Source organism: Corvus moneduloides, chromosome 3 (genome assembly GCF_009650955.1).
Source record: "Corvus moneduloides isolate bCorMon1 chromosome 3, bCorMon1.pri, whole genome shotgun sequence".
Classification (NCBI taxonomy): Eukaryota; Metazoa; Chordata; class Aves; order Passeriformes; family Corvidae; genus Corvus; species Corvus moneduloides.
In genome coordinates, this window is record NC_045478.1 from 102341392 (window position 1) to 102361062 (window position 19671).

The 19671-nt window shown below is 38.4% G+C and overlaps 1 protein-coding gene across 5 annotated transcripts in view; it reads right to left on the reverse strand.

The window, feature by feature from the left end:
* EPRS1 (glutamyl-prolyl-tRNA synthetase 1) overlaps positions 1-19671 on the reverse strand; it is a 39162-nt gene extending 19491 nt beyond the window's left edge. For 2 of the 5 annotated variants that reach the window (XM_032103017.1, XM_032103015.1), the window contains exons 1-14: positions 19537-19671; positions 17163-17247; positions 12560-12659; positions 10582-10738; positions 9320-9459; positions 8572-8672; positions 7188-7314; positions 6453-6645; positions 5902-6073; positions 5157-5390; positions 3930-4014; positions 3533-3592; positions 3222-3242; positions 1039-1149 (exon numbers count right to left, since the gene is read on the reverse strand). In XM_032103017.1, the coding sequence (XP_031958908.1) occupies positions 1039-1149; positions 3222-3242; positions 3533-3592; positions 3930-4014; positions 5157-5390; positions 5902-6073; positions 6453-6645; positions 7188-7314; positions 8572-8672; positions 9320-9459; positions 10582-10738; positions 12560-12659; positions 17163-17247; positions 19537-19582 (1632 nt within the window). In that variant the 5' untranslated portion in view covers positions 19583-19671. The remainder of the gene's footprint in view (positions 1-1038; positions 1150-3221; positions 3243-3532; positions 3593-3929; positions 4015-5156; positions 5391-5901; positions 6074-6452; positions 6646-7187; positions 7315-8571; positions 8673-9319; positions 9460-10581; positions 10739-12559; positions 12660-17162; positions 17248-19536) is intronic. The other 3 variants (XM_032103018.1, XM_032103016.1, XM_032103019.1) reach the window with 3 other exon arrangements.

A 19671-nucleotide genomic window follows, 5' to 3' on the forward strand; every position in this document is an offset into this window, starting at 1 on the left:
GCAATTTGTTTCTTCTGGTCAGTATTTATTTCATTCTATATTGGAGGCAGCATTTATTGGTACTATCAATGTTTTAACATGTTGGCTTGTATCTGACCAAACTTCAGAATTTTTGAGCCTTGAAGAGTCACAACTCTCACTTGCATCTGCTCAAAACCTGCTTCCTTGTTAGCAGCCATGGGGAAGAGGGGAAACCCAATGTCCACCTCTCAGTTACAAGAAACAGCTACAGGAACACCCAGAGCAACAAAACCAAAACAGAGAAATGAAGCAAAGCCTCAACAATATTCACTTATTTCTCAGTGTAAGTGTATACAGGCATAACTAAGGGATGCCTGCAGCGAAGTTTAAGCACAGTTTTAGACATCAGACTCAAAGGAAAGGATCTTTGTTAATTGTAGCACCTAGAGAGTTGTATCAGTAACACACTCCCCTTTTAAGGGATATTACTCTGTTTACTAGATACTAAAAGTATCAAATTGGCAAGTTCTTAGCTTTTGATAAGAACTATTTGCTATACAAATTTAAAAGTCATATTAAAAAATCCAGAGATTGACAGAATCAACAAGTTAATATATTACTTTTCCACTTAAGTCTAATTTTGTAAACCATTTAAAAATCACCTCACTGTTAATGGATAAAGAGTGTCGACTGTATTATACCCATAAAGCTTGCATAAAATTTAATATTTAACTTCTCTGTGAACATTAGCATCAAACAATAAAAAAACCAGCCTGAGCAGCACTTCAGGCTTGTAATGCCTCACCTCTTCTGAAAACTCCAGAGAGGCCTTCCAGGGCACCTTTTATATGCACTCTATATACTTACAGAAACAGATCCCTCTTAAAAGAACAGACATGTTTAGTAGTTGCACAGTTTTTGACAATTCTGAGGCAAAAAAAAAGTACCCCTTGGATAGATCTCATGCTATCTGAGCAAGTTAAAAGCAGGACTCTCCTTCCTGACTGTTTCAAGCCAAGGTACTTTCCAACCTTACTGAGCTGCACTACAAGAATATTAAGAGAGTAAAGCAAGAACCTTTGGATGTTTAGCCACTTCTTTCATCTCCTCTTGAGCTTCAGGAATATTTACTGGGACCACTGCATCTTTCAGTAAAGCAGTGTACCGAGGTGCTACTGGGTCTATAACCTACAGAAAACAAATGAGGTGGATCATGAATAGATGCCACTGACAAAGAAATAAGATGCTGTACAAAAAAAATAGCCACGAAAAAAAAAAGGAATATTAACTGGTATTCTTTATGTTACTGCATTTTTTCAAAGTTTGCTTTAACATCACTTTCACCCAAAGCTACAGAATAGTGAGAAAACTACGAGTGGTAATACTTTACAATTTCCAATCTTTACTAAAATACTCTGAATAAAAGCTGGATTGGGTACTACTGACACCAGAAGTAACCAAAATTATGACCCAATGCCTCACAGGGAAGACACAAAAATGTACTCTGATACAGTTTTACTGCGCACATAGGCTATTACATCTGAACCACTTTCTCTTAACTAAATTTAAAGCATTTATTTATAAGTGGAGTTTGTTCTTTTTCCAGCAGCACAAGACCTGATCCCATACTCATTCTCCAGGCCAGTACTCCAGCAGAATCAGTGACAGAACTGGCTGTAGAGGAGGCATCAATTAAGTCTGCAATTTTACTACAGACACATTAGATACTATAATAAGGCAACACCATAATATTGACTTCATTAATATTCTACAACATGAGTTTGACAAGAAAAAAGTACCACTAGGATGTCTTCCTGTATTTTTATTGCCCCTTATCAAACTTAGCTGCTGTAGTTTTTCACAGAGTTTTTCATACCTGAAATACTGGTTTGTCAAATTGTTCAAAGGCACTTAAATACATAATTCAAGTAAAGCAGTCATCTAAGGGCAAAAGGAATATCAGAGATCTACCATTTTAACTGGAAACTAACACATAGGAAAACACCTGCTTTTATTAATATAAAGTGGTTTTTCCTCTCCTTGGTTTATTCCTGCTCAGTGAAAAGCTACACAGTTACATATTTTTCTATATTTTGGAGAAAAGTATTTAGCTTCTAATTACTTGACATTAGCTGATAAAGTGATATGATGATACACTTTTAAGAAGACACACTTTTTAAAGTTAGTAGTCACTCAAGTCAGACTCCTAAATGTTTGACATACACTTTGAAAAAGGACTTGTGTATGTATCTCAAAATGTAAGGGTATCATATAATTTAGTATCTTAATTTTGATAATTACATGACTAGATTTGACAGTGTTATTACGAGGTTCTTTTTTTTTTATTCATTAAATGTCACAATCCCTCCTCAGGTGACAGGTGCTAAAAATTACAGGATCACCTATAAAATATGAGTTCTCACACTGATGAGCTCAGAACTACCTGTGAGCAGCCAAATGGTTTTGCTCATATTGCAGATAGTTTACAATCTGCACAGACACATGTAAATAAAACTGGCTAATAAATAAGGTGCTGTACAAGGAGCTGAGTCAGAGGTCTAAGAAACTCAGTTTAAAAGTCAGTTTAAAAAAAATGAGCCTTGACAGTCCATTTTAGATTTTTCCCCTCAAACCAGTTGTTAGTCATAAATATATGCAGCAACAGAAAGAACCAATTCATAAACCTATGTGTATGTAGCAAATCAAATGCAAAAAAAAGAAGAAATACAAGACACATGCCAGACAAGCAAAAACTATTTAAATGAACAGATCTGGGTACTATCTAAGCAAAACCAAGCAGGAATCCCAATGCAAAATAACAGGTGTTTCCACAATCACACAAAATATGCAATCCTCATGAAAACAAATCGCCTTATTATAGTGTCCAAGCATCTGCTGCCAAAAAGCGACTCATCATGTCAAGATGCAATATTCCTGATTTGCCATTCAGTCAGAAACTCCAGCAGTGCTGGCTTGATCTCCACAGGCAGAGTACGCAGCACGTTCGTCCTTTTGCCACAGAAAGGATCGTGGCCAACGTGAACCAAATCGGAGCAGATTTGTGTTTATGTTGACAAATCAGCCAAACCAGAGGTGGGCAGCCTTTGAAAACTAGGAATAATGCATTTTCAGTGGGTTTGTAGAGCTCCTGTTATACAAGCAAGTGTGACTGTGCTATGAAGCGGCAAAATGATAGCTTATGCTATGTATGCTTACAGCACTGTAAGCTATATGCTAAGGTAAAAAGCATTAAGTAATACCTTCTTACAGATAGCTCGCAGCTTGAAAGCAGAAAAATGAAATGCAGTTTTCAGATCAGATTTACAGCAAATACCATTATCTTTTCCCATACTACTAAGTAAGACAAGTAAGTACTGGTATAGGAGAATCAATAGGATTGGTGCTTCTTCAGGTTAGAAGGGGGGGACATTCCATTTTCCTGAGTGTGCCAAATGATGCAGCATACTGCAACTGCTACTTGTTGTGATAAGCACTCCAATGAAAGCTGGATTCTCTACATATCCTAGAAAGAGGATATCAGGAGTAGCATCAAATCCAAGTAAACACATACCTTTTTGTTAAAGGACCAAATTTTATCCCACTCCATATTCACGACAGATCGAGAGGAGCCCTGGAAAAAAAAAAAACAAACCCAAATCAACACTACATTAATATAAATATTCTAGCTCTTAGACTAATCTAAAACAAAGTTCTTTAAACTGAAAACCTCTATGGTTTGCTTTCATCAAAAACAGTTTTCGAACTTGCAAAATAAACCCTTCTCAAGTAAGAACCCTGCAAGCTCATTTTGCGAAGAGCTACTCACAGGTGCTAACATTGTTGAAGCAATACATGTCAAAGTAGTAAAACTTCAAAAGAAACTTCCCAGTGACAAGGACACTAACTGAAGCTTCACAAGAACTTGACCTTATCAAGGGAGATCCAAAGAATCAGAAGAGAACACCCACCTGAGCAGCAATAAACTGTTTGAGCCCTTCAACTGTCATGCCTCTTCTCAGGACACCCCGCACAGTGGGAAATCTTGGGTCATCCCTAGTGGAAAAAGGTATTTCATCAGTGTCACATCCCAAATTCTCTAAACTCTACACTGATCAAAACTTTATTAATACTGCCACACATGAAAGGCACAGATTCAGTGTATTTTACTTAAGTGAACTCACAGCTAGGTGGGAACACCTAACTGAAAAAACTGAGCTCTTATCCATACAAAACATACGGAGGTCTTCCCCCTCACCTCAGGAAGGGAAGCCACCTCTCAGTGAAGTGGCCATTTTCCTGTATCTGTGCAATCTTAGGTCTGTCAAAAATGAGCAAGGAAAAGTTATTTCCTTATCCAATATTTCCTTTCCAATGGCACCTGAAAACTGTTACTTGAAACAATAAAGCTTGATTCTTTCTCATTCAAGAGAAACCAGAAACAGATGAGTGACCGTGACAATGCTCTCTGTTGATGAAATAAGTGATAGAATTCTATGATTTTTTTTCTCTGATGGAAAAAACAAAAAGGCATAATCTGCAATGTAACATTTGAGTTGGTGGGAATGTGAATCAAACCTTGCTGAAGACCTAACAGGGAGGCTTAGCGAAGGAAAGGTCTTCATAAGACCAGCTACACCTCATGGGAAAGAAAAAAGGGCAGGGGGAGGAAAGGATAAATTTGGCTCTAGCAAAGTGGCTCCATGCATGAAGTAGGAATCTAAGCTTCCAACTCAATTGACAACTAGGCAACTAGTCCACCAATCACTGTTTGTAGAAATTGAACTAATCTGAAAAAATTAACAGCAGGAAGGAGGGGGAGGGCAGGTGGGAGAGAAGTTGGTGGATTTGACTAGATGAACAGAAGTAGTTCAATCCAGGCCCTCTTCTGGCATTGCTTAGGAATGACTCCAATGACAACATCCAATGACTCAAGAGTGGACAATGTGTAAGTGGCACCCACAGCAAAAGCCAGAGTCCAAAAATAACTGCCTCATGTTTATTACAGACATTAATATGTATGTACATAGCCACTGTAGAGTAGGAAACAGACATGTTATACGTGCAGAAGCCACTGTAATTAATCTATATTCTTAAATATTGTTTAAATATTCATTTATACTGTCCCAAAGTGAAAATGAATGTGCCAGCCATGAGGATCTTAGGAAACACTGCTGAGCTACAGCCATGGAACATACCATCCATCCACAAGGCCTTCGTTGACAAACCATGTGAGCTTTCTCTTGGAGAGCACAGTGTTGTTGAGGTTCAGCCTGCTATACTCCCATATATATGGTTTCCTTATGCCCAGAGCCTCAATAATCCAGTAGAATTGTTCATCTCTGTCATGGTATTCAGTTGTTCTCAGTGCATGTGTGACACCTTCAATACTATCAACAATGGGGCAGGCGAAGTCGTACGTGGGATAAACCCTGACAAAAAGATCTTTAATTAGCAGGGCAGAACAAAACTTTCCTCCCACATAAACATTTAAACTCAGCACAATTTATATTCATATATTATAAATATTTATAACCTATGATCCTGAAAACTTTCAGATCAAGACTAAAATAACACATACACAACAAATTATCCAGAAAAAGATCCAGGGGGCAAAACATTTTTAAGACAAAGAAAGCCTTCAAGAAATTAACTGACCACAGCCTTAATATTCAAGCCTAAAAAAACAACCCTACACTGCTAGTGTTTTTTTCAAACACATGTAAGGACCAAAACTGAAATAATATTCACTGCTGACCATGACGGCCAACTCACAGGTTTTAAAAGTCACTTGCCCAAGTTTCAGAAAGTCAAGAGACTAATCACATATTCTGGTTGAAAAATGCCAGCAGGTTCCAAGTATCAAAAGAAGTTTACTAAGGAATGGTAAAAGCCCTCAAAAGAGCAAAAGTTACAGGCCACACAAGAAGAAAGTGGACATACTTGTAGGTACTTCCAGTCCGAGGGTGAGGCTGGTTTTTACAACGATAAAGAGTTGGATCCCTCATACATCCATTATTACTACTCATATCTATTTTTGCTCGTAGACAGCAAGTTTGTCCGTATTCTGTTCCCTTTTTCATTTCTTCCCACATTTGTAGATTCTTATTAACACCTAAGAACAACAAAAATAAACCATTTTCTAAGGTATTATGAAGATGATACAGAACCAAGTTTTATTACTGCAGTAACAAAAATCAGTGTCAACCCCCCTCTTTAGACACTGGAATTTATTTTCACACATTTTACATCTTGAATTTTTTAAGTGGTAATGAATGGTGATTAATTCATACATACACAAGTTTACTGCATGCTCTAAATGTATACTTAATCCATCCAGCCTTGTAGAACAAAGCACTAAACACTTCAAAGTCCTTGCAAGGACCTTGAAGATACGCAATTCAGTAATCTCACTCATATTTGTTAATAAAAATCAAGTTTTGATGCCAAATCAAAAAGGTAAGAAAGCAAGACTGAAGCTTAAAATATCTTACAGTTATTTCTGTGTTTAGATTCCACTCTTTGCTCACGCTCTGCTTTCATCTGTTCTGCAGGAGTGTCATCCACATATGCCTTCCCTTCTTGAATAAGCTTCTCAGCATATTTCATTATTGTTTCAAAGTGATCTGAGGTATATGTAAATTGATCCGGTTTGATGTGCAGCATGGCAACGTCTTCGAGAATAACCTGCAAAGCGTGAAATCATACACTGTAACACTCAGGAAAGGTAGCTTTCTTAAAACTTTATCCTCTTCATGTCAGATGTGGTGTTTTTAATGCTCCATTGTCCAGGAAGGATAAGCCAAAATAATAAGCATGAAAGAAGAGAGAGGAGAGGCATGCACTTCTCATTCATTCACAGCCTATAATCACATGAGGTCAGACTTAACTTCAAGAAGGAAGTAGGACGAGAAAAGGAGATGAAAGCAGAAACAAATTACTTGTTAAGGACAAGTTTTGTGCAATGAAAACAACACTGCATTGCAAGAATTGCCTATCTACCTACTGTAAAATAAATATTGGACAAAGGGAAGAAACCAGCTACCAATAAAAGGGCTTTAAGTTTTTTAAGGTAAAGTTGACAGAAATTCCTTCAAATCATAAAACTTAAGAGTAACACTAATATTGTAAAAATCTAGTGCAAAAAAAGTGGGCATTAGCAGATCTCCATGTCAGTTCCCCTTGAATTAGCTACACAGCAATTGGATTTCTCTGCTCTCTTATCATACCTTTTCAAAGTCTTCTTTCTCTTTTTCTGGATTTGTGTCATCAAATCTCATAATAAGTTTTCCTTTAAAGTTAACTTGGTAGTGCTGATTTAGCAGGGCAGCTTTGGCATGACCAATATGCAGATATCTAAAAAGGAAAAAAAAAAAAAAATCTATACACCAGAACTACTTCAGCTAGACTTCTTTATTTCTGAGGGAAGGAGAAAGAATGGAAAGCAATACGTAAGTGTAACAAACAAACCAACCTAGGATATTGGTTGAAACACTATACATTTATGAAAGTAGATTATGGTTCTTCTTTCATAAATTTAGTAGTTAACTGCTAAAAATATCTAAATCTGTAAATTAGAGTGTCGTTATGGATATAAAGAGTGGACTGCATTTATCTCCACTTTTACAGACTAACTTAAACCAACTGTTGATGATACCCAGTAGCAGCTACCAGATAATCTGAACCTCCCACATTCACAAGAGTGGAATTTGGTGGTTGCTGTGTATTTTTCAACATAAGCTATAAAGCTATTGACATTTTAAACTAAATATAAATCCCCAAATCCACAAAATGAAAATCTCTTACAAAAAGAGAATAACATGTCCCTGAAGAACAGTGTTTTAAAACACCAGGATTAAGACACTAAAAACTACTAAAGTAAGTTGAGAATGTTATGCACATACATGGATACAATACATAATTTACAATATTTTAGAAACAGTTTATACTGGACTAATAGAGTAAGAAACACAACTACAAAAGTCACGTGATGCTGAACAGCCAGTTTAATGAACAAATGCGATCATGGAAATTTTATAGGTCATCAGGCAATTCCAAAAAGAAACAGAAAATTAAAAGCCGGCTGAAAATTGAATTTATTATACTGGCTCATCACATCTCCTCTGTGTGGTCTTTAAGGAGTTTGTGCTTTGGTATTCCATACAGCCTGGGCCCCCAAGCCTCCATTATACATCTGGTGTCAAGCTTCCCCCAGGAAGGCTATCCCATACATCTTTCCTTTCTCAAATCTAAGCTTCCTTGGAAAGCACTAAGTCCCTTGAGCCATTTCATAAGGACTGCATGTCCACATCATAGCTCCTGGCAGGGCACACACATCCGTCATCGATGCAAATGCCATCCTCCTGCTTCTCCTAATCCCACTGCTGAGCAGCACCACATCACCTCACAACCAACCTCCCTATTCCAAGGCCAGGGAACAGTGCAGTGGAGTATAGAGGAGAAGTGAATCAACAGCTCTAGTGAAGACAAAGCTTTAACACTCATTTGGTTTAGCAGCCTTGTCTGATAAGCTGATTAACATCTTCACCAAAGCACTTTTTTTTTAAAGACAAAACACAAATAGAACTTTCTCAAAGTATTCATGTTTCTTACCCACTTGCTTCAGGAGGAAACCTTACAATGACCTTTCCCATCTCTGCACCAGGAAGTTCAACAAACTTCCCAACATCCGCTTTCTTTTCTTTTTCTGTTGCCTTGAAAAAAGACATAATTATAGTTTGTATTAGCTGTAAAATCAGATATAAAACTGTAGATAATACCTTCTGTATCAAATTCTCCTTTCAAACCTATAAGCTGCCACATTGGACCCCAAACTCATCTCTTCACAACTTCCACATTACTCAAGGCACTCCAAAACAAGATTAATTCTAGAGTTTTAAGTTATTTTGTCTTCAAATCTGGTCCAGGACTGAGAAGTCCCACCAACTTGTCTAATTTATTCCATAGGAGAAAACAATTGCTAGTTAAGGTTTTATATCTTAGTGTTCTTAACTGAATGTGATTAACAAATTCAGTCAACTGAAGAGTGCAACCTTTGCAGCTCTATCAGAATCTCAAACTCTTTCTAGAAAAAGCAAACAATGTATCTAAAGAGCAGTGCTGATTAAAAGAAGAGGTGCCATATTTCCACGATTCCACTTAAGCGCTGGACTACACAACTCATGCCTTTCTAAATTTGAAAGCGACAGCTTTATCTGCAAACAAGAGTTTAAAAGTTTAGTTCACTGTACGACTGCTTACTTTTAATTTTTAATTCTCTAACTAAAAAAAAAAAAAAATATCTTGCAGTGTATTCACAGGAATAAAGCTACTCTCTCCAGAGGATCTGAGTAAATCTTACCATTTTAACCTTTGGTGCACCAGCAGCCCACTTGGCCCCTACTGACTGGAAAGCACGTTGTACCTCAAGGAAGTTGTACCATCGCTTTGCATGCACAGGAGCTTTGTTTTGCTCTAATTGCTCTTGCCACGTGCTATTACCTGTTAGAAAACAAATCATTTTTCAAGTTATTAAATTATAAAAATAAAATTACTTTTATCAACAGCAGCTTTTTAAGACTAAAAAAAGATTTTGATTTTAAAAATCTACTTACTCTCTCTTCTCTACTTGTGTCACAGGGACACAAGTCATTCAAAATCAAATTAAAGAAACAAATTCCCTTCAAACCCAAAACATACTGCATTCCTTCTTGGATTCATCACGGCAGAAGGTGAGGGGGAACAGTCAACACACATTTTTCTTTGTAACATCCACCTCAAAATTAGTAGCAACTTCATTTCAAGACAGAAATATAGGATATCCTTTTATTGTGTGTACATTTGATGTTTTCTAAGCTTTATCATAAGTGAAACATGTGCCAATACCACCCTTTATTTCTGCAGGGCTGTATTCCCACAATCTCATTTCCAAGGAACACAACTTCACTAGAAGGATTCTGATGGGGAAAAGGAGGGAAAAAACAGGACACTCCCTTCAGATTTCCCTCAAGAGCAGCAACTTTGAAAAAATACCAAAAGCTGCTAGCTTTTAATCTTAATTATGCACCTTAGTTTCAAGTGGAATCTGGTTATACTGAATGGCAGATTGTCATCTACTACCTTTAGATACAGAGCTAAGAGAAAATAAAAACCAAATCCATAAAAAAATATCATCAAAGCTTCTTTAACCTCTGAAGGGTATTTTGCAGAGTAACATGTACCTCTTTTAATAATTCAAAGTAAACACCAAAGAAATTTCCTCTGCCAAGATAATGTCATGGAAAGGTCTGTGCATATAATTTTACATTGCACATTTTTGCATTGAGGCAACAGGCAATAAAAGATGCTATTACAATTATTAACACAAGAAGTTAGAAAAAATTCCACCTAGGTATTACATCTCATAAATTTCCAAATGTAACAACAATTTAAAAATAAGATCTAGGGTTTCCTAAGCTATACGATTGCCATCACTAGTGATGCACTGGACACAGAAGTGTGCATGACAGTACATAGTCTGTCATACACCTAAGAATCACCACTAGCATCCACAAAAAAGAAAAATTGGGGATTTCTGTTGTATACTGATTGCAAGCCAATGAAACAGAGAACATAAACCAGTACCTTTTAGGACAGCCCAGACACACACATCTGCGAGACTCAGAGAGTTTCCCACCAAGTAGGTCCTTAGAGACAGACAGTGGTTGAGTTCTTGGACGGCTGAAGGGAACTGGCTGGCAGTGGATAACTTTGCAGCACTGAACTCCAGCCAATGGTCAATCTTGTTTGAAGGGACAAAAGACAGTTAAAGTTACTGAAGGAATGAGAATTAAGTTTGTTAAATAACTGAATAATACACAGTCGATCTAATAGCTGAACAGAAAACATTAACAGGAACATTAGCATTAATATATCAGATCATAATATACGTTGAAAGACTACTTAAAATAAATTACACTGAAAAATTCACCCAGAACTATACCAAATGACAAAATTTAATTTCTTCCTTCAGCATGAATTCAACTGCTGAAAACACCAGCTGCACTGAAGTTATTCTCATCAGCAGAATAATAAGCAGTTCTTAGGTACTCACTTATGACACAGAGCATATAATAATACCATTATCCCTTAACTATTTAGATACCATATTTGTGACCTATTTGATCTTCCTGGTGCTGCTGCTGGTTAAGTATACCATTTTCCCTTCAGTCCCTATCTTCTCTTCCTCATGTCCTTTTAGATTTGAAGAAATCAAACCCCACCCCTTCACAAGTCCTACTCCCCTCTCCGCAGAAGTTTTTTTTCATCTATCTTTGTACATAAACGTACAAAAAACTATGAAGAATTAGGCTGGTTAATAATGTAGCTCTGTCTATAAACTGAACCCCTCAACTCTGCAAGAGACTCAGTGTCTCTTCTACTCCTCTGGTCCTATTTCATGTGTAAGTGTTCTGCAAACTGCAACGGGAATCCTTCCAACGTTCAAGCCAACGTGGCAGGCACAGATGTAATTACAACCACCACAGAATTCAGTTCAGTCATTTGCAGTTACACGCCAAAATATGTGCACCACAAATGCAGTTGTCACCGTACTTCTCCAAGTACAGTATTATTTTTGAAAGAGGCAGAAGTGAAAAGAAGTATTGTATCAGAAATACCAGCCCCAAAAGTGTGTTTGCTGAGGTCTGGTCTTAACTTAAAAACAAGGGATTTGGACAGAAATTTTAAATAGCCACAAGGTAACTTACAACTTTTTAATGCCTCACAGGCAAAATACTACGACAACACTTCCCTTGAGACCAGCTATGGGGGCTGAAGAGTGATTACTACTGGCTTCAAGTAAAAAAGACCTGAAGACTTGTAGAAAAGACTTGAATCAAGTCCTTCCGTCCCTCCCCAAATTTCAGAGGAAAGTAATTTCAATTTGTCTGCTAGTTTCAGTTATCAACTTAAAATTCAGCATATGATTGATTATTCTGAGCTAGACCTAGGAGGAAACTGGGGTCAGGGTTTTGTCTATCATAGTAAGCAAAAACTGCTACAGGATTACAATGCCACACAGTGTTCCTTGGTGTTACACTGAAATGTTACAAGGTAGCAACTGGTGGCAACAGAGCTGAGGAAAGTGAGAAGGGAAAATCCCATGTATCACCTTCCAACCTGAATTATTTTATATTAGTGAGCTGTCAGCTTAGGAGCTGCTATTGCAGGGGTGGGAAAGGGCAATCCTTCCAAAGCTCAGACTTCTCAGTCTACTTTATACAAAGGAGGAAGCGTAGCAAAACAAAACCCTCAGCATCCCACATAGCTGGAACCTCAGTCTAACAGTAAAACGCAGAACAACAGACACAAGGTCAAAAAAAACCCCAATCCCAAAACACACCCCTGCCCCTGCAAACATTGAACAGGCAAAAAGAGAAAAAAAGGAAAAGAAAAAAACAAACCAAGAGAGAAGAGCATGATTCAAGGCCACGATGGATGGGGTTTTGAGCAACCTGGTCTAGCGGAAAGTGTCCCTACCCACAGGAGGTGGTTGGAAATAAATGGTCTTTAAGGTCCCTTCCAACCCAAACCATGTTATGATTCTGTGATTCCTTCTCACCTCAGTGTGTTCCAAAAGATTCGAGCCATACAACCCAGCAGAGGCAGCAACTCGAGCCAGGTACCGAGCTATTGAATTCACATCGGTAAATGAAACTTGCCTAAAAACAGAAAGAGGCAAGACAAACGTAGGTTAAATTACTACATCCAGTCAGTTCAACTTTAATTGCACACACATAGCTGAAACATGTGCAAAGCAAACACAAAATAACTTCCCTGTAAACCAACAGGTACCAGGTCACCAGAGTAAAAAAAAATAATAAATAAACCTAGCACAAGAATAAATAAGTCCTTGCTTTTCTACCACCAGATGGAATAATAAGCTTCTAAATATGAAAGGATTTTTTTTAGGCTGAAAATAAGAAAATAAGATTCTGATTATTCTTTCAAATACTAAAACTTTCTCCACATCTGACAGAATTCGTAAGTATAACCTGAGCTACAGATTTTCCAGATTATAAGGAGCTAATCAATATTTGTTTTCTCTTCATAAAAGAAGGATGACTTTGAAGAGGATTCCTAGTGAATCAACAGAAGAATTGAGAGCTCTTCATCATGGTTTTAAGGGCTAGCATCAGGGGAAAAAAACCTGTCCTTTTGTTACTCACTTTACTTAATTCACACTTCACAGAGACCATCCCCTGGTGAAGAAACTCGCCTGCCTGTATTTGTTTTTTTACCCAATCTCCTCCAGATAAAAGGAGGAGACAACTAATTTGAATTTGTTGTCCCCATTCCACTTACGAAAGTTTTCAATAGATCTGCAGAAGAAAGGCTCTCCAAAGGGCATATTCCTCTCTTTGTTTTCATGTCCCTTTTCCACATTATATACAGTATCAAAAAAAGCTGCATACTGTCAGAAATCTAGCTTCCAATTAGTCTAAGATAAACTAATATTTACTAAACAGCTTTGGAAGAAAGATGCATCACAAGCATCAATTCTCCAGATTATACTCATCTCTACTCTACAGTTCCACATAGATGCAGACTACAAAAATAGAGCTCCAATTGCTTCTAAATCAAGCATTGACATCAACAAAAGGAGTCCCTATAAGTGGTCTTTAATGGACTGAATGCTACACTCCAACTTGTCCAGCCAAGGTTCCACTTCTGTTCTGTCATTGTCCTCTATTTCCTTTTGTACCTACTGTGTCCTTTATAAAAGAATTCTGATAGCCCTCAAGCCTTGCAAAGATCAACAAAAGCTTTGAAAATTATACAGAAGACTTCTTGATATATTAACAATTAGAATGTGTCCCATTTTTAGTAGAAATGGATCAGACAGTCTCATTAGGATAATTGCAGTAAAACCTAATGAATATAGTTCAGTGGGAGGGGCTTTTTGTTTGCTTGTTTTTAATTTTGCCTGGTTTCCAAGCATCTAGGATCCAGTAAATATATATAAGAGCCATAAAATATAACTAAAACCAAAAGTCACAGTAGGGTGTTTAAATTACACAAAGTGTATCCTATTCTAATTTCACACCATCAGATTTTAATGAAGCTTTTTTCAAACTGAGAAAAACAAAACACTTCCAATACATTTTCATTTGAAAAGCCTGTGAAATGCACTTTCATTATTTCACTAGTTCACACCAAAACAAATACCCCTTGATTACTCAAGCAAAACTGAATACATGTATGAAAAGGGAAAATGTTACTCTGAGTAAAATCTTATTTATGCTATAAAAGTTGTTATTTTCTTCAGGAAAAACAAAATACTTCCACCCAAACAGCACTAATTGACCTCTTTGGGAAAATTATAAAAGGCTCTTTGCAGCCAGTGCCTGCTAACTCCAGGGATAAGTAAGGAAAAATGAACAGAGCCAATGCAATGTTACAGGCAAAGAGCAGCTCTTGAGAGTGACATGAAATGCCACATAATTACACCAGGGCAAAAATTCAAGAAGTACAAGACAAGATGGGGAAAAGGAACAAAAAACCCCAGCAAACACAAAACAAAAAACCCAAATAAACAAACAAAACTAAAACAAACACAACAAACAAACAACAAAACAAAACACAAATTATTTCCAATCATAATAAATCATTATTGAATTGTCTTGCAAAAAGCTTTCCAGAATGGTTGGATTCATCTGCCTCAGAGGAATAAGTACTCTGAAATGTGCATGTGCTCACCACACAAAACACAAAAGTTCTACTGCAGTTTGTTACCTGAAAGACAGAGGCATACCAAAACTCTCCATAAAGCCATCAGCACTCAGCAGAGTGGTTTGCTTAGGATCTATTACTACACAAAGTTTTGAAGCCAAGGCTTCAAAAACAACCTTTAAAATAAAATTTATCATCTCAAATTAGCGATAAACCTTTCAGGTAGCTAGCTGACAGCTAAGTTTCAGCTAGTTAGCTGAAAATTTTGTCACCAGATTTTAACTGAGCTTCAAAACAGAACCTAGAAGAATCACAAATAAAAAGTTCTTTCTTGTTCAAGTGAAGTCATTAGAACTAATGGATTCCTGAAAAAAAAAAAAAATCAAAACCTGAAACATCCCAAGTGCTTTTCACATCATGCCAAAACAAGATGCTTCAGCAGAACTGATGCCATGAAATCCATTTACCAAAAGCATTAGTTGAGATATGAGTTCAGCTGATGCTTCTCACGTTGCAGATACACTTTTAACAGACTTTAAGGTAGAGAATCAATTTTTAAAATGATTGTACAACCAAGCTAGGGAAAATTAATGCAATATTGACATCTGGAATAACTTCTTGAACATAAGCCAATGCCAGGGATGAGAGGACACTAACACACAAAAATTTCCATCTGATGGAACCATGATTCTAGACATTATCCACACGGGGCCAAAGTGCAGAAGAAGAGCGTTTGCTTTACATTTCTGACAAGCTCCATTTTAGCCCAAGTGAGTGGTTTTGCAATGCAGTAGGAAGAAGGTACGGTAATACTAAATTATTCAACGAAATTAAATATTATTTTAAAGCCAAGTATATACATTTAAAATATTCCAAGATAATTTCCAAGTGTCACAGGAGTGTATTCATATATTTTGACATACACATCCATACACTGCCTAAACTGTCAAACAAAATCTAAACCTGACTAAGGCTACTTAAGGGGAAAACTTTCTCCTGCAACTAAAAAATATCCAATTAACTTTCTGTTATGCAAGCTGTGTCCCACACGTGCAAAACACACACTGAAGATTATTAAAGCTATACCAATTAAATCCCAATACAACCTGTCACATTTCTCTTGCGTTAATTCAAAACCACAAATTCAATGCCATCACCAGGCACAGAACACTAAAATTTTTAGACTAGAACCCGTTCTATTTAAGGCTATCCAGGCACAGCAAAAGACAACATTATATAAGAACTCCTATCTGAGTTCAGGTCTAACATTTTAAACAGAAAACAGTATTTGCAACCAGTAAAACAACCATGACTGAAGACTGCGACTCTTCCTCTGCTTTGATTTTCTGCAAATATATGTACATAGTGACAAGCTCTTTACCTAAGCTTAGAAGACATGGAAATGCTCAGTTGGTGTTAATTTATGGGGAGCAAGTCAGTAACTCTGCAATACAAGATGAAATATGTTGCTTCTATAGCCATTCTAGAGACATGCAGGTATTCCAATCTATGATGCATTGGTGGCTTTAACAGCATCTTCTACTGAATTAGCTCACAAAACGAGAGTTTGCCAGCAAGTCCATGAACAACAGATTTACCCCTGATCTTCTAAAAAACAATCAGTGTTCAAAAACTATAATCAGCAATTCCAAATTCATCATGGTGTTAATATACTTTAAGTTACAACTGCTATGCTTATGTTTACAAATATGCTCCTTACTGTAGATACTAAATGCCAGAGTTTCCACTGATATGCCAGTCAGCAGGATATCTCCTCTTGATACATCCAAATGTCTTAACTGATATGGAATTTAAGATGACAGTGCAGCTTCCCAAAACTAACAGTGTTACTCCTGCATTTCTGATAGGCATTTGATCTTACTCAGATTGTAAAAAACATCTTCATGCCTCAAACTTGAAATTATTCATTCCAATGGCAGAGTATTTTTAAAAGGACAGACAATAGATTACTACAAAAATTCCCAATACTCTTTCTACAGTGTGCAGATGGATACACCAGATAGCACAGCACAGGTAATTAGCACTTTCCTGAGATAACATCGTGCCTTTGCTTATACACACACAGGAGGGAGCCTAAAATAATTTCACCTAAACATTTAAATTTCAGTCCACCACACACATACAAGTACAAGAAATCTTATACACCAAAACTGTCTGATACAAAATGGCCTTGCTGTTGCTAATCCATGGCACCACAAAAAGTCCTAAACAATAAAGTGACTGGTACAGCATAAGTGATTATACATAGGTACATGCAAATAAAAACAGAAGAGTTTTTCCCAAAAAGATCTAGTGGAGAATATATTGTAAATGTTTTGCCTGTGCTACAGAGACATCAGTAATGCAGTGATGAATAAAACTGTATTCTTTTTCTCTTCCTCCTACCTCAAAAGGTTACTGTCAATGTTACAACCATGTGATTTTTAAAACTGCTGACCCAAAGGTAGAAGGAGAGATGCAAAGTCACTTACTCGGACACACAGAGGATGGTTTCCTTGCCTTCTTGCACTGAAATTTCAACATCATTCTTCACATGCTCCACCGTCAGCAGAGCTCCTTGAAAAAACAAGAGAAAAAGTTACTGAACTTCCTTCTGGGAGAGATACCTTTCACAGTTACAACCAACCAGTTACATCTCTTATCCAATAGCACCAGGTGACTGAACTGGCTCCTTCAAGTAAGAATGCCCAGGGAAACAAAAAAATCAATGCTCAGTCTCATATGCAAGAGGCTTCTTCTTGGCAATCCTTACAGCTTCAAATTGATAATGTCCAGCACACAGTGATCTGCAGTGAGCTCAGCAAGTGTCAGCTGCAATACATTTGCTTCCAAAGGGTATGGCAAAAATTAGTCCTGTCCCCCAGTATATGAGGAGAATGTAAACAAAAAGCTCTTAATTACTGAGCAGTATTACTAATGTACTCCATCCCAGCCCTGACACATGCATCAAAGGAGATCAATTACTGAATATACCAGTACCTTCTGAACAAGGATGAGACTATTTTTAACCTGATTTAAAGTTTATTAAAAGATTAGCCATTCAAAACCAAGAAACTTGATCCATGTAAATGTGCAGGGAGCTTACACAGGGTTTTCAGAATAAGTAGTTCACCAGTGACAGTAAAAAATGGTCTCCAGCAAGAAAAGAATTGTTGAAGTTTTTAGGCTACACCACTGACTGGAAGACAGCTCTGCCCACATCCAAAGAGGCTTGATGCAAACCTGCTCTGATGTCGACACTCTACAGCAGACACAGCAGCTGAAACAAAGCACTGAGCTCACTTGGCTGTGTTTCTGCACTGGCTCTGCTCCAGAGCCAGCCTGCTGAGCACAAGCAGAGGAGCTGGTGTTCTTTTACTTTGCTCAGAAGCACGTACGAAGGCAGCAAGCTTTTGCATAGGCAAACCAGCCAAAGGACTGTACTCTAGGTCTGGAAAGGCACCTAACCTGTTACAGCCTCCACAGAATGCTGTGCACTTTATCTTCCCTAGAACAACGCTCCAGCTACCAAGGCAGATGATACTATAAGCTATTAATACACTGGCCTAAATACAAACCACTGGCGCTAGGAATCCCCTAGCTCTCACCTCTGCTCAGCTGAAAACCCTTCTTGTGGCATTAAGAGTAAGTCAAGGTTCTTCTTCTCATCCCTCAGCTATTCATCTGTGAAACTCGGGGTGACATCCCTTATGCAATGTTAGTAATACACGTAAGTATTTTAATAACATGCATGGAAATGCTTTGAAAATGACAAGTATTATGTGCACCAAGCTATGTAATCAACACTAATGACATTAAAAGCTACTATGCTTTTCCCACTGCACAGCAGAAATGATGAAGAGTATGAAGTAGGGATGAGTAGGATGAGTGTGCTTGTCTTCTTGATATAAATGTTTCATCTGTAATATGTAATATTTCTGACACAATCATGCAACCTCCTCAAATAAACCTCCAGTGCCACTCACCAGCTGTCAAAGAAAATAAGTCTCCAAAGCCCCTAAACCTGATGTTAATCACAACTCATATTGCATCATTTTCTTTTCTGGCAAATCAGTATAAACAAGTATCAGGAGAAATTTTATTTAAAACTCATATGTTTTTACACCTTGAATCAGTAATCATGCAAGTTGTATTCGATTCTGAAATACATTTGGGAATAACAGAGAGAAAAATAAATCAATAAACTATTATGAACAATAGGAAGCAAATTTATTTTGAATAGCTAGAACAAAATGGAGAAATTGTACGGAACACGTACAAAAGATTGTTTCCAGATGGGCGGAAGTGCAATGAAGGAGGTTCTCACATTTTTAAAGGCAAAATAACATCGAAGTGCAGTAAGCACCTGAGAAAGCAAGATTTCACAGCGCAACTTCGAGCCAGCTCCCCAGAGAGGAATTTTAGCAGCAAATTAGAACTGAAAATGAAAGACAGCAGCACACTAGCAGAGCTCACGAACAAGCAATGTGAACTAGGGCTGCCTCGAAAATCCAACCTCAACGTGCCAAGTCACCCGAGGCTGCACCCGTGCCCGAGTTCCTTCAGCCCGAGTTGTGCCCAGTGCCGGCCGCTTCGCCACGGCCCGAGCAGCTGCCCAGAGGGACCCGCTGGGGACCCGCGCCCCGCCAGGTGCCAGGGCCGCAGTGGGCACTCGGCCCCGGGAAGGTCGGGAGGAACGGGAAGGACGGGCACGGGCCCCGGTGCCGCCTCGCCCGGCCCCGCACGCGGGCACAGCCGGCGCCGCATGATGCAACACGGGCGGGCTGAGGGAGGGGGCAGAGCCCCGCCGGAGCCCCGGCAGAGCGGGATCGGGGCGGCGCGGGGCGAGGCCCGGCCCGCACTTACCGAGCGGGGGGCTGCCCGCGTCCACGGTGAGGCTCAACGCCGCCATTCCCGCCGCCAGCGCCGGAACCGAGGGAGGCAGCGGGGCGGGGCGCGCAGCGCTGCCAGCTCGGCAAGCGCCGGGGCGGCCCGGGCGGC